We start from the raw sequence: 15,113 nt of genomic DNA on the forward strand, positions 1-15,113 counted from the left end.
CTGTCTGTCTACACAGAGCTGTGCTCTTCGCCTCCATGCTGATGCGCAAGACCATGGCGTCCCGAGTGAGAGCCACAATCCTCTTTGCGACGGAGACAGGAAAGTCAGAAACACTGGCCCGGGACCTAGGGGCCTTGTTCAGCTGTGCCTTCAACCCCAAGGTGAGCAACTCAGCGGGACGCATGCCTCCTTCTCTGCCTGTGTGCAGACAAGTTGGTAAAAGTTAAAACAGTTACTCTGCTCCTGAATGTCCCAGAGCCTTGGGGGTGCTGATGCACATTGTAAATCTGTGATAGGACAGATTGGTGTCCAAGGGCTCCCAAACTTACACAGCAAATAGAATTTTCATGGTGTTCCAGGGAACACAGTTTGAGAAACACTTTCCTAATGCAAGTGTCAAAATCCACGAGCTGCTGTAGATGAACTTTAGTCACTCAACACCTTCACTATGGGCTGTAGTGCTCAAGGCGAGGGGGCAAAGGATGAATAAGATGCAGACGAATGAAACAACCCCACAGGGGGACTCCCTCATTCCCTCAGTGTTGGAGTTCATCCTTCATTGGAAGCCTCCTGCATCAGGTGGGCTGGGCCCTGGGTAGAACAGCGAGGTTGTGACACATTTCACCTGAGATTCGCTGAAGTGTTGGCCGTGGGGCTTGAGCGGGGGGAGGAGGATGGGGAGCGATGTGTTCATGCAGGTTTATTCGACGGCCATTCGTGAAGCATTCCCCTCCTCTGTGCCGTGCCTGTGCTGGGAGTAGGCGGGGTAGGGGGACAGGTGACGCAGGGGGCTCCTGGGAGGGGGAAGGGAGGCACAGGGCTTCCGGGGACGGCGCGGAAGGCCGCAGCCCGGGAACTGAGGGCTCATGTCCACCCTTGGTGCCGCGCAGATTCTCTGCATGGACCAGTACGGGCTGAGCAACCTGGAGGAAGAGCAGCTACTACTGGTGGTGACCAGCACGTTTGGGAACGGAGACTCCCCCGGCAACGGAGAGGTGGGTGGCCCAGGTCCCGGTGGTCTGGGGGCGGGGGGGGACGGGTTAGGGTCTGAGAGGGACAGGGAAAGGATCTGGGAGATTCAGCATGTCCTAAGGAGGGCGCTTGGAAGTGAGCGCTTGGATCCCTGTGGGCTGCCCGAGTGCCAGCCATTTGCCTGCGTCCTTTATAATTGTCACCATATGTATGTGACGCCTTTCCTGTGACATGATCTATACTTTTAAGTAAATTGACCCACCTTTTTAAACTAAAAAATTCATGCTAATTTTTTAAAATGTTTATTTACTTATTTTTGAGAGAGAGAGAGAGAGAACACAGGGGAGGGGCAGAGAGAGAGAGACAGACATACGTACAGAATCTGAAGCGGGCTCCAGGCTCTGAGCGGTCAGCCCAGAGCCCGCTGCGGGGCTTAAACTCATGAACCGTGAGATTGTGACCTGAGCTGAAATCAGACGCCTAACCTACTGGGCCACCCTGACGCCCCTCAAAAATTCATGTTTAAAGGAAACTTTATATCACTCCCACGAATGGAAGGCCAACAAAAAGTAAACCCAATGAAAGCCAAACAAAGTTCTTGAACTTTAACTGGGTACTGTTGCCTGACCGTGGCTTGCTTTGTTTTTTACAATGAGTAGTAGGCAAAGATTAGAGGTCTTCGGGCTCCCATAGCCCCAAGCGAAGACACTCCCTGGTTTTCATAAAGATAAGAATAGTAACTGAAACAAGAATAATTTTTTTAAATTTACAGAAAAGAGTACTTTCTTACCATGTGATTTGACGCCATTGCTGCTGGGTCACATTCTGCCTAAAATAATCTTCAGTCCCTTGGAAATCAGGGTAATCTTAGAGAGTATGGGACTGGTTGTCATTATTACCAGGTTCCAAAAAGGAAGAGAGGCTCGTGCCCCATGAGGAGACCCTCTGGAGATGCCGTGCTATAAGGGGGGTCCTCCTCTACCAGAGCTGGATGGGGCTGGGCTGTTCTAGGTCCCCCACCAAGGGTCAAGCCCACATGAGTTGCTAAGACTGAACTTGTCCCTGAGCCCCAGCCAGCTGGCCCCACACTTCCATTTGTGGATCTTGAACCACATGTGGCCAGATGTGGCCAGTACTTATACTAATCTCATCCTGAGAAGTCTGTGGTTCTTTCTCTTTCTAGAAACTGAAAAAATCCCTCTTCGTGCTGAAAGAGCTTACCAACAAGTTCAGGTAAGGCTTTTCCCACCCACTTGTCCAAGCCCTACCTTATGAACCTAGAGTCTGGGTGCCAGGGAGGAAACTGGTTGTGTATAAGGGGGTCTTCTCCAAGATATCCAGGCACAGAGAGATCCTTGTCCTCAGTATATGTCGAGGGTCAAGTCAGGGAAACCAAGTCCCTCTCATAGGTCTGCCTCTCATAGGTCCCTCAAGCATGGGATTGGCCACAGGAGTTGGTGACAAGGCTTGGGAGCTACGGAAGACCAGAAGGGGGCGTGTGCTGGCCGGTCCTGTGCCCAGCTGCGGGGGGAGTGTCTGAGGCTGGCCTTACGGGGCCACTAATGCTACTTGATGCTTGCGTGGCTGGGCTCACCCCAGTCTCCACGTGTGTGTCCTCTTTGGGCAGGTATGCCGTGTTTGGCCTCGGCTCCAGCATGTACCCTCAGTTCTGTGCCTTTGCTCATGACATCGACCAGAAGCTGTCCCATCTGGGGGCCTCTCAGCTTGCCCCAACAGGGGAAGGGGACGAGCTCAGTGGACAGGAGGAAGCCTTCCGCAGCTGGGCCGTGCAAACCTTCAAGGTCAGTTCTTAGCTGGAGCTGCCCCCTGGCCCGGACAGGGATGCCACAGCCCACTCGTGTCCAGGACACCTCACGCCGGCCATCCTGGATGGCGTGACTCCTGCCTGGTCGTGTAGGCATGGTCCTAGGTGTGGCCTGAAGGCTCAGGTCACTGCTGCTTTCCCTCTACCCCTCAGAACTCCACTTTAAGCATGTGCCCCCAGATGGGGGAAGATGGCTGAGACACCCCCCTGCCCTTGGGGAGCTTCGGTTTAAGATCTTTCCCCCTCTAATTATTCAGGTCACCTCTTGACGACTTTGTCTTGTTTCAGTCTCCCAGCCACAGAGAGCCTGGGGACAGGGACGATGTGGTTGAGTCCTCTGGACCTGTGTCAGAATCTCAGTAGGGCTTTGCTGCCTGTTGCCGCACCCCCCTCCCCCCCCGATTTTAGAGAACTCCACATTCGAACAGTGTTTCACCCAGCGGTGGCACTTAGAGCACCTGGTTCCCAGGCCCACGCCGCCTCCATGTGACCCCACACCAGGAACATGGGGGTAATCAAATCTCATGGTGTGGGCATGAGGAGAATATGAAAACAATAGCAACTACGTGCCAAGCCTGGCTGCCTCTTCGAGTGCACACAGCAGCCCAGTCAGATCCGTGTACTTAGTAATTATTGGAAGCACTTAACTGATCTGTAAGGACCTACAAAATGGTGGCCCCGATGGTGGTGACGATGTCGAAGAGGAGGACCATGATGATGGTCTGCCCCATCTTCTTCCAGGCAGCCTGTGAGACGTTCGATGTGCGAGGCAAGCATCGCGTTCAGATCCCCAAGCTCTACACCTCCAATGTGACCTGGGACCCTCACCACTTCAGGCTCGTGCGGGACTCACAGCCTCTGGACCTCAACAAAGGTACCTGCTGGGCTTGCGGCCCTTCCTGCTGGGATGGCGGTCTCTGACGCTGGAGTCTGTGCTCGAGGAGACCACTAGGACCCTCTGAACGGAGGCAGCTGGCCTAGGGATTCCAGGCCTCTCCCTCTTGTTGCAGCCGAGAGCCTGCTGGGGTGCAGGACTGGAGAGCTTGCTTCATCTCTGAGGAAGCCTGTTCCAGGAGGAAGCCCTGGGAGGGTGACAGAAAGGGGAGCCAGCGCCAACTGAGGGCCTCCTGTGTGCCAGGCACTGTGCTGGGCTTCTCACCCAGGCCACTCTAAGTGACCCTGACACTCATCTTGTAAGAAGGGCACAAAGACCAGGGCTCCTGGCTGGCTCAGTTGGTAGGGCATCTGATGCTTGATCTCTGGGTTGTGAGTTCGAGCCCCATGTTAGGTGTGGAGGTGACTTAAAAAACAAAATACGACGGGCACAAAGACACTGAAGTTTGGGGAGGTGAAGCAAGTTGCTAGCATGTGGCCAGGCTGGGATCTGAGCCCCAGCCGTCCAGTTCTGACAGCAGCCAAGTATTAAAAACCACATCTTGTAGAAGCAGTCCCAGGCTGCCGTCTGTGAACTCTCGATGGTGCCTTCTTGACGCTGTGCCTCCATGATTCCTCTTTTCTTGTACCATGAGTACAGTAGCCCTGTAGGTTCCTGCATGTTTAGGACACCCCTGGCTTCAGCTATGCTCTCCTGCAGATACCAGGCTATGGGGATGGCCTAGAAATCCCCACCTTTGGGCACCTCATGCATTTCCCAGCGCTTAGGAGCACAGCTACCCTCTGTCAAACCAAGGGTCTTTATTTGTGATTCAGAAACAGCAGGGAAAAAGAAAGGACAGAAAACCCCCCTGCCATCACAGCGGGACACCCCAAGGGTAGTGTCCAGGGATAACTGACTCAAATACATGGAGGCTGCCCCCACCAACACTTAAGAGACACTTTGCCATTTTTTCCTCTCTGTCCCCCACAGCCCTCAGCAGTATGCACGCCAAGAACGTGTTCACCATGAGGCTCAAATCACAGCGGAATCTCCAGAGTGCGAAATCCAGGTAAGGGAGACTGCATTCCTGCTTGAGTGATGACCCACAAATTTAATTTAATGAAGGGAAGACCAGAGCAAGTCAGTCTTTGAAAGGAGAGAAGCGTCCGCTGGTAATAGCAACGATGACTTTGTCGGGACCAGCTTGACCGGTAACGCCTGTGACCTCCATCACCTCTAGGTCTGGTCTCCATTAACCATGGGCCAGTTTCCCAGCTTGACAACTAGGCACCTGCTCTACCAACCTGTCCTTTGTCACTAAACCCTTTCACCAAAGGTGGAGGGCAAGAGAAACTCAAACCATTTGGCTCTTTCTTAAGAACTTTCAGGAAAACTTTTGGCAGGGAAGGACATTTCCCTGCCAGGAGAAACGAGTATTCTGGATTCCCTTGTAGGTTGTCTGTGCTGTCCTCCCTCCCCCTCCCCATTCATTAGGAAAACTAGGCTTTGTTCCGATAAGAACCAGATTTGTGCTGGGGACAAGAAGGATTTTTTTCCTAATGCTGACTATCTCCCAAGGGGATGCATTCTTTAGGCGGAGGGTGTGGTCAAGCCTGTGTGGCTCAGGACTGTCATGTGGGGAGGGTGCAGCCCACCCTCTCCCCACAGAGAAGCCCCAGGCCCTCCTGAGCACCCCAGCCTCAGGGGATGTGGGTGACCCATGCTCATGGAACTGGGCAGGAAAATGAAAGAAGGGCACATTTCCTAGGGAAGCTGGCCCGGCCGTCAGGACCTCTGGAGGAAATCCTGGTGGCGTCACCAGAGGCTTCTCTTTCCCTTTTCCAGCCGCACCACCCTCCTGGTGGAGCTCTCCTGTGAGGACAGCCACCGGCTGAGCTACCTGCCTGGAGAGCATCTCGGGGTTTTCCCAGGCAACCAGCTGGCTCTGGTAAAAGGCATCTTGGAGCGAGTGGTGGACGGCCCTGCGCCCCACCAACCTGTGCACCTGGAGACCCTCAGCGAGAGCGGTGAGCCCTCTGCACGGTGGCCCCAGCATCCCCCTAGCAACCTCCCTGACTCTGCTGATGGGCTGGTCCCACGCCCGTGCTGTGGGCAGTTAACCCTGTCCTCCCTGCTGAGTGGGTGGGCCGCCCAAGCCCATACCCGTGCAGCTTTGCCAATGGAAGGGACGCTTCTTTGGGACTAGCTGTCCAACCCCAGAGACTGGGGAGTCTTTTTCCCTTCGTTCTTTTGCTCACCCAGCCACTTTTTTTGTTCATTGATGGATTCATTTATTTTTCCGTTGAGATTTCAACCGGTCACATCTATATACCAGGCAGGCCCTGGGCTACAAAAATGAATGAGGCTCAATGTCTGCATTCAGAAAGCTCACTACCGAGTACAGGAGGCAGATAGGCAAGAATATTCATCACCGTCATCATCCTCATCCTCATCCTCATCATAACAGTAGCAGCTGGCATTTGTTGGGTAATTACTAGATGCCAGCATTTTACATGCCCTGTCTCTTCAGTCCCCACAGTAGACATGTGTGTGCAGTTTGCCTGATGACGTAATGGAGAAATGTGGGAACAGTGTAAAAATGCTGCGCTTTGAAGGTTCAAGTCCCTGATCCATCACTTCCTAGCTATGTGACCTTGGGCATAGGAGTTAACCTCTCGAGGCTTTATTTCTTGTCTCTAAAATGAAGACAAAGGAGCTGTCCTTGTAAGGTTGTAGTAAGACCAGATGATTAGGTGCAAATGCCCCCTTCACCACAGTTCCTGGCACCGAATAAATGTAGAAGCAGAGGGATGTCCATTCCCTACAGGCTGTGAACATCTGTCCAGAGCTCAGAGAAGGAGTTTAATGTGCCCTGAGAGTGTCCCTGGATCCCAAAGTTCATAACCTCCTTGCATGTTCATGGCATCCTGCTTTCACACTGCTTACCCATCGAAGGCCTCACTTATCCCCACCTTATTCGGATGATGGGCAGCGGCAGACTGTGGGTGGCAGGGAGAGTGAGTCTCCTCCTGGTCATCCTCACCTGGGAGAGGACGCTGTCCTAGGGAGGGTCGGGAGCACCCCCTTCCCCTGCTAGGGTGAGGCCCAGTCTGTGTGGTCAGCACAGCACGGGGTGGGGGACAGGCACTAGGAGAGATAAACTAATGAAATCAATACTTGCAAGCCTCCTAGCCCATAGGAGTGGCCCTCTGGCCTGAGTGACAATCAGACCTCCAAAGAATGTGTGCCCCTAAAGAGAGTGGCCACAATAGGAAAAGGAGGGTCAGAGAAGCAAAGTGTGGCATTGTCCCCCACTGTCCAGGAGAATGTCTTGTGATGCAGGAAGACAGATGTGTGGTTCTTCAGGCCTTGGGTCTAGATAAAATAACATAGTACGAATATTTTTACCTAATATTTATTGAACATGTATGTGCCCAACACCATACTATTACACGTACACTATACCATTCAATGGTCATACAAATCCAGCGAGACAGGTTTTGTTATTGCATTCGTTTTATAGAGACAGAACCCAAGGTTGTGTTCAGTCACCTCGCTAGTAAGTGGGGAGCCAGAGTTTGAACCCATGTGTACTGGCTCCAGGGTCCACACTATGACGGCCCTGCATACTGCCTCTTGGGACTCCTTGGGACTTGCCACTTTACTTTGATTTGCTGCTCACCCAGTACCTCTTGGTATAGCCCCAGGGGACTGAAGTCATGGGCTTTTCTGTAAATGCATAACTGGCCTTAGGGGTGTACATCAGTCTTTGGTGAATTTAGTTACTGTGAGTCTGTAGTTCACCTATGGTTGTTTTGCTAAAGTACAGATCTGAACCAGAGAGGGGCTGAACTCTGGTGCATAGTTAAGTTTTCAGGATTGTGCTAACTTGGATACCCTTTAGAGAGCTGTTGGTCAGCCTCCCATGGCAGCCCTAACTCTGAGCACCACTTCCTTGCATGTGAATTGGGCATGTGAGCACTTCTGCTGTTCCTGAAGGCAGAAATTCAGTGTCTTCTCTCCCTGCAGCTGAAGGGTGGAGGGTGTTTTCCCCAGAGGCCTCATCACCCTTCAGGAAACCTAAATGGGGCCTTTTTTGCCATCCTGACTCCTTCTTTCCCTATCCAGGAAGCTACTGGGTCAGAGACAAGCGGCTGCCCCCGTGCTCGCTCAGCCAGGCCCTCACCTACTTCCTGGATATCACCACCCCCCCAACCCAGCTGCTGCTCCGCAAATTGGCACAGCTGGCCACAGAAGAGGCAGAGAGGCAGAGGCTGGAGATCCTGTGCCAGGTGAAGGTTGGGGCTGGTGGGTGAAGGAAGGGCAGGGCGGATGAGGGGAGCCAGAACCCAGAGCTAGTGTTTAACCTCCAAGGGGAAATCCTACCTAGCTTCCCAGAGTGAGACTTGTCAAAAGCTGGTGTGAAGTCTGTATCCCCTCCATCCCATCACTAGGACACAGTTGCTTTGAGTGATCTTAATTTTTCTTAGTGTCTGCAGGACACTACCTGAGATAAGTTAAGATAAGATAAGATAAGATAAGATAAGATAAGATAAGATAAGAGGCTAGAAAAGGGGAGCCATTATTGTCTTGGCTTTGTATATTCCCAAAACCTGGAATAAGCCTGAAACTTAGGTAGTGCTGGAGGATGGATGGTGAGGATGAATGGATAAATAGACACAGTAACGGGTAGTTGAGTGGATGCATTAACTCACTGACAACTTTCTAGGCCCATGCCTTTGCAAAGGCACTGGATGGCATTATTACCATCATGTTTATCGCTAATTATCTTGATTCCCACCACCTCCACTGCACTGTACTAACTTGGCACATGTTCTTGCATTTAAGTCTCTCGATATCCCCATGAAATAGATGATGCCATCCTCGTTTCACAAAGGTTAAGTGATTGGGACAAGATCCCACAGCTGGTAAGGGCGTCCAGTCAAGATTTGAACCCAGGTGTGTATGATTCCAGAGCTCTGTCCACAGTTAGATTACAATAAAAATTTGACTCCTGCCCACCAGGAGCCAACGGTGGAGTTCTAAGCACACAAATCAGGTTAATGCTACTCACTGACCTGAGTTCTTCCAGGAAGGAACGATTTTCTCTCCAGCTTGGTAGTCTCAGCACCCTGGACAGCACCTGGCACTTGGAAATGTTTGTTGAGGGTGTGAATGAATGAATGAATGAATGCTGGATTGTGACAGCCTTCTGCCTCCGGGTGGGGCAAGTGCCAGAAGTCACTCACACTGCCCTTGGCTTTCAGCCCTCAGAGTACAACAAATGGAAGTTCACCAATAGCCCCACATTCCTGGAGGTACTGGAGGAGTTCCCATCCCTGCGGGTGTCTGCTGGCTTCCTGCTCTCCCAGCTGCCTATTCTGAAACCCCGGTACTACTCCATCAGCTCCTCCAGGGCCTGTGCACCCACGGAGGTCCACCTCACTGTGGCTGTGCTCACCTACCGGACCCGAGGTAAGGCTGGGCAGGGGCTTTGGAGCAGTCCAGCTCTGCTGTTTACTGGGCAGTCGTTCAACATCTCTGAACTGTGGTCTCCTCGGCAGTTAAAAACCCACTCCCCAGGGGAGCCTGGGTGGCTCAGTCAGTTGAGCATCTAGCTCTTGATTTCGGCTCAGGTCATGATCTCACAGTTCGTGGGTTCAAGCCCGACATTAAGGTGCCGGCGTGGAGCCTGTTTAGGATTCTCTCTCCCTCCTTCTCTCTCTCTCTCTCTCTCTCTGCCTCTCCCCACTCATGCTTTCGCTGTCTCTCAAAATAAGTAAACTTTCAAAAAACTCTACCTCCCAGAGTGTTAATAGCAATAGGAGGTGTGTGGGAGAGATTACTACGAACCAGGCACTGAGCTCACCCTTTTGTATATGTATTATTGGTAACCGTACGAGATGGGGACTGTTTGCATTTTACAGGTGAGGAAACTGAGGCACAGAGAGGTTAAGCCACAAAGTCATACTGTTAGCAAATAGAGAACTGAGGTTCGAACCCAAGCAGTCTGACTGCTGAGTCTTCCCTTCTTCGCTCTACTGCCCTACTACTGTTGGGACAACTTAATGAGATCAAATGTAGAAAGCACCCAATACTTCCCAGTGATTCTTCATTTCCTGATAGTCTAGCCTGGGTACAGGGGTGATTATGCCTTGATTGTTCACTCAGTCATTCACTTATTCAGCGATGGTTATTTCATATCCATCTATGCTTGGCATGGTGGTGGATGTGGAAACACAACACGTAGCTTCTTCCCTCATGGAGCGTCCCATCTAGAGGGGGCAGTGGAGAGAGACTCATAGTGATGGACCGTTGTCATTATGCAGGGTGCTCTGAGGGCAGAGGGTAGAGGATGGGCTAACATAGACTGGAAGGTCCAAAACCTTGTCTACTTGGACTTGGGCCTCTGTGCTGGGTAAACTGTACCCTGTAACTGAGCATTTGCCTGGGTTGGTAAAGCCAGGTAAAAAGCATAGTCACATGGTTTCTAAACACTGGGCAGAGACTCTGTCTGCTCTGTTCGAGAACATCTACACAGGCCAAGTCTCAGTCCCCAGGCAGGGAGAGGGGAGGTGGGGACACCTTGTGAGAGCAAGATTCCATCCAGAGGAAAAAAGGGACTTTTCAAGTTGGTTGGGATAGCTTTAAATGCTGGGCCTTTGGGAAGGGAATGTAAACCAGAGAAAGTAGGGGTTTCCGCAGGCCCAGGAGGGGCCGCTTGGGGAGACAGTGAGATATCACAGCAGACCAGAATGCTCAGGGGGCTGTCATCACCCAGGGTTCCTACCAGCAAGGGGTTTACCTCATGAAGACACTGTGGGGCAGTGACTGTGGCCACCCTGCAGGGCCACTTTGTGCTATATCATCGGAGCTGAGTGATGGGCTGGGAGGGTCCCTGGAGAAACTCTTGGAAGGAGCATTGGAGTAGGAGTCGGGGAACCTGAGCTGTGGCCTCATTTTACTGCTACCTGAGTGACCTTGCACAAGTCACTTTCCTTCTCTGAGACTCTTTCTGCAGTGACAAAGGGGAGAGTCTTGCAAACTCTCTAAGTGCGTTTCAGTTTTCCCCAGCTCTGGCTGCATAGAGGGCAGACCGCAGGACCCGGAGAACTGCCCCCTCACTAAAGCCCACAGAGTGCCTCAGCGGACACTTCCAGGAGGCTCGTTGGTGTGGGAAGAGCCTCTGGGACAATTCACCCCTAGGGCGTGGGGAATGATGTTGGTCATGTCTGTGTTGTCCTTGCAGATGGCCAAGGTCCCTTGCACCACGGCGTCTGCAGCACATGGCTCAGCAGCCTGAAGCCCCAAGACCCAGTACCCTGCTTTGTGAGAAGGTAAACAGGCCCTCCACTCTGTCCCTGGTGGGACCACTGGCCCCTGGGAGTTCTGGTTTGAAGGGGAATGATCTGGGACTTAGGTACCATGCTGGGCCCCATGGCCCATGAAGAAGGCATTGGGGTCCCCCTGGCCCTCTCCATTCTATCCCTGGCAATAGAGCGTAGCCAGACCTCCAGCAGAGACAGAGATGACAGCAGTCGGGGTGGGGATCCAGAGAACAATGAGTTTCAGGCCTTTTTCAAAAGGAGCCCGGGGCGAGGAGATGGTGTGCCAGGGCAGGGGAAATGAGGCAGCCTACAGGACTTGGGAAATCACATTTGAGCTCATTGTCTCCTCCACCCTCACAACACCACCGCCCCCAGCTGCACCCCCAGTTCCCCAGCCCCTGTCCAGTGTGTGCATCCATCTCAGGGTGTCTGAGGACTGGGCCTCTTGATCTGTCCCCTTTAGTGCCGGCGGCTTCCAGCTCCCTGAGGACCCCTCCCAACCTTGCATCCTCATTGGGCCCGGCACAGGCATCGCCCCCTTCCGCAGCTTCTGGCAGCAGCGGTTCCATGATGCCGAGCACAAAGGTACAGTTAGAGGGTTTCCGGCAGGTGGGGAGGGGACACCAGGTGACCTGGCATCTCTCCAGGAGTAGGGCGGCAGTGACTGGAGAGTTGTGCCACCGCCCACAGACATTTCCTTGCCCTTCTCCCATTTGCCTCAGCCTGTGTGGACAAGTGATCTGAATTCCCTGGGCCTCATTTGCCTCATCTGTAAAGTGGGGATAATACTAGCTAGGATAGCTGTGGGCGTGAAATGAGAATTCAGGTCGGTTGCCGGGCTCCACGGGCCCTCTGGTGGCCACCCTGGTAACTGGAGCCTGCTGGGTCTCACAGGGCTCCAGGGCAGCCGCATGACCCTGGTGTTCGGGTGCCGCCGCCCGGATGAGGACCACCTCTATCGGGAGGAGATGTTGGAGATGGCCCAGAAGGGGGTGCTGCATGAGGTTCACACAGCCTACTCTCGCCTGCCTGGCCAGCCCAAGGTAAATGCGGCAGCTGCCCATGCAGTGGGTGGGACATTAAAAGCACAGTCTGGTGGGTGCCGCGGCTCCCCGCGAGGAGCCCCTTGCTCTTGGAGCCTTCGTCTCAGCTCTAAAAGGGAGGCGGTTACACAACCATCAAAGCGATGCTGTGAAGCTATCATGTTCAGTCTGTCAGGAGAAGAGAGGGTCCCCGGGACATTCAGGACAAAGCAGGTCACCTGGTAGGTTAGACCCAGTGCCCAGCTGACTAAAAGTGCTCCCTTCAGATACACAGCTGCCTTGGAAGAAGTGGTCCGGGCTGGCTTTATGCCCAAACACCACGCCCTGGTGATGGTCTCTGCCGCCCTGGGGAGTCGGGACAGACCCTTGCCTCAGCCCCTGTGAATTTGTTCTAGCCACGGTGCTCTGTGTCCAGTGCTAGGGTCACTGGGCATCTTGTGTGGAACGAGAGCAGAGACTCCTAGGTTTCTGTATAACTGGGGAGCCCAGGGTTCTGTGCCCTGCTCTGAATTACAATGGGGATTCCGTGAACTCTGCACTGAGAGGCTCCCTTTACTGGGGTGTAGGCAGGTGGGCCTCAGAGCCCAGGCAGGGGAAGTGGCTTGATAGATGCCTCTCTGAAGCATGGTGAATTCAAAGTAAATGCAGGAGCCTCACTGAATTGTCAGCTTCTTGAGGGCAGGGCTGAGGGGTCAACATTCCTCTCTGGCCCCAGCCCAGGCCAGAGCTGGGCGGGATGCCAGGGTACCTCCTTATCCTGAGCCTGATCCCTAGGCAAGGTCCCGGCTGGGCGGGTCCTCACCCTGCAGCCCAGCATGTCCCCTCACTGCCTCCCCCTGGCCAGCAGGCCTGACTGCACGCTTCACCCCCAGAAGCAGGGGCCTGGACCCACCACGTCCTCTGGTTTCAGGTCTATGTTCAAGACATCCTGAGGCAGCAGCTGGCCAGCGAGGTGCTCCGCGTGCTCCATGAGGAGCAAGGCCACCTTTATGTCTGTGGGGATGTGCGTATGGCCCGGGATGTGGCCCAAACCCTGAAGCACCTGCTGGCCGCCAAGCTGAGCCTGAGCGAGGAGCAGGTGGAGGACTATTTCTTCCAACTTAAGGTAAGGTGGCTGGTGTGTGGGTCAGGGGTGCAGATCAAGGACACGGGCAAGGGAATCAGGACTAGGAGAGTCAGGCTCAGAACAGTCCTGCACCTCAAAAGAATCCTAGAGGTGACTGGAGGTCAGAGCGAGATGGGCTGTTAAAAGGCCTGGCCGCGCATCCTGGTCTGGTTGCTCAGTTAGACAAAGGCAACACGTTGCTTTATGACAAGACTTCTCAGGGCCGCTAATGTGCTGTGTGTCGTGACTCCTCAAGGAGAGAAAGGATGCAGCATTTCCCAAACGTGTCTATCTCAGAGCCCACATTTCCCGGAGCGTCTTGTGGGACAAGAACGAGGCAGGCTGGGACAGCGGGTTGGGTGGTTCACACCAGCGCAGGTGCTGATGGGAGGTAGAGCCTAAGTGGGATTCAAGTGTGCCCTAAGCATGGCAGTTGTGAAGGCAGATGGCTCATGAGTGTATGTGTGGTAAGGAAGCCAGGGGAGCCCCAGGGGCTCGTCCTAGCCTGGACTTGATGAATGGGAGGCGGCTGGACCAGCAGAGCTGACACGCTGGCCTGGTTTCCCTTAAAGAGCCAGAAGCGCTATCATGAAGACATCTTTGGTGCTGTATTTCCCTACGAGGTGAAAAAGGATGGGGCAGCAAGGCAGCCCAGCGATACCAGAGTTCCAGCGGCCCACGGGACAAGTTAAAGTCGCTGCCACAGAACTTAATGATGGAGTCAACTCCCGATTATCTGAGGTCACAGGGCCCGGAGAGATGAAAGGAAATCATAGCCCGGAGCCTCACGTCTTAGTTCCCCAGCTCCTTCCCCGCCAAACCCTATACTTGACCTGCTGCCGGCTAGCAGCCTGGACCGAGTGGAACCTCTGGTCTCCCTTGAGCCCACCCTTCCCGGATAATGGAGAGTTGGGGCTTCCTGGGTCCCTTGAAGACTAAAGCTGCCGTGCCGGGCTCACCTGGTGGGTGACAAGGATGAACCTTCTTCTGATTGCACCACTTTACGTGACCGCAAGGAGGCGCTGTAGCGCCACCCTGTATTTAGCTCCCCCTGTACAGTTATTTATGCCTCTGTATTTAAAAAAACCTCCAGCCTTAAGGGCCGCTCGGGCCGTCCCTGTATGACTCCTGGATGGAGATATTTATATGGAATACATTTTATTTTAACCACATTGTACGTGAGTGTGGGTGTTCTGTAGGGAAAGCCACTCCGTCACACAGAGTTGGGGACTGGTGGGTGGCACAGCCTGCACAAAAATCCCCCTCAGAGGGACATGCTGGTTTGACCACGCCACCTCTCGGAAATGGCCACCAGGTATGAGGCAGAACGTGGAGTTTTGTGCCCATCTGAAGACCTGTGATGGGGGCGAGGAAGCAAGATCACCCGTGAGGCGTGGGCGGTGACTCACGGGGCACGTCTCACACGGGTGTGTCGGGGATGCACCGCTGCCTGTGGTACCAGCCCCTTGGTGAAGGCCTCGCCCACAATCCCTTTCTAGAAGGCGGCTGTGTTGTGCTCTGGGCTCACCTGTTTCATGAGAGTTTGGCCAATAATAATTTGGCACCTGGGTGACAAAGCAGGTGAGGTGGGACTGTGCCAAAGCCGTGGCAGTGAGTGAAGGACACGTGTCTTCCACGGGGAAGACTTCTTCAGGGACTGAGCCTTATTCTCTTAGAATAAGGAAGGAACTGGGGTGCCCTGGGGGACCCAGTCAGTTGGCTCTTGGTTTCGGCTCAGGGGATGATCTCACAGCTTTGTGGGTTCAAGCCCCACATCGGGCTCTGTGCTGGCAACACGGAGCCTGCTTGAAGTTCTCTCTCTCTCTCTCTCTGCCCCTCTTGACTCGCTCTCAAAAAATAAACTTAAAAAAAAATAAGGAACTTAGCCAGGGGCTGAGGGGTGTGGGAAAATCCAGCTCCCAGCTTGGATTTGGCCTTTGCTTCATTGGTTCCTGGGCTCACT

At 53.6% G+C, this 15,113-nt stretch overlaps 1 protein-coding gene across 1 annotated transcript in view; it reads left to right on the plus strand.

The window, feature by feature from the left end:
* Nucleotides 1-13,842, plus strand: part of NOS2 (nitric oxide synthase 2) — a 37,218-nt gene extending 23,376 nt beyond the window's left edge. The window contains exons 13-26 of the mRNA XM_047080747.1: nt 17-161; nt 891-995; nt 2,156-2,205; nt 2,600-2,774; nt 3,539-3,671; nt 4,665-4,743; nt 5,520-5,701; nt 7,803-7,966; nt 8,942-9,149; nt 10,924-11,011; nt 11,466-11,587; nt 11,897-12,045; nt 12,956-13,150; nt 13,723-13,842. Of these exons, the coding sequence (XP_046936703.1) occupies nt 17-161; nt 891-995; nt 2,156-2,205; nt 2,600-2,774; nt 3,539-3,671; nt 4,665-4,743; nt 5,520-5,701; nt 7,803-7,966; nt 8,942-9,149; nt 10,924-11,011; nt 11,466-11,587; nt 11,897-12,045; nt 12,956-13,150; nt 13,723-13,842 (1,915 nt within the window). The remainder of the gene's footprint in view (nt 1-16; nt 162-890; nt 996-2,155; nt 2,206-2,599; nt 2,775-3,538; nt 3,672-4,664; nt 4,744-5,519; nt 5,702-7,802; nt 7,967-8,941; nt 9,150-10,923; nt 11,012-11,465; nt 11,588-11,896; nt 12,046-12,955; nt 13,151-13,722) is intronic.
* The last annotated feature ends 1,271 nt before the right edge of the window (nt 13,843-15,113 follow it).

Source organism: Lynx rufus, unplaced genomic scaffold (assembly GCF_022079265.1).
Source record: "Lynx rufus isolate CCGP_SWC_20201006 ecotype Redwood Valley unplaced genomic scaffold, mLynRuf1.p SCAF_18, whole genome shotgun sequence".
In the NCBI taxonomy this organism is placed as follows: domain Eukaryota; kingdom Metazoa; phylum Chordata; class Mammalia; order Carnivora; family Felidae; genus Lynx; species Lynx rufus.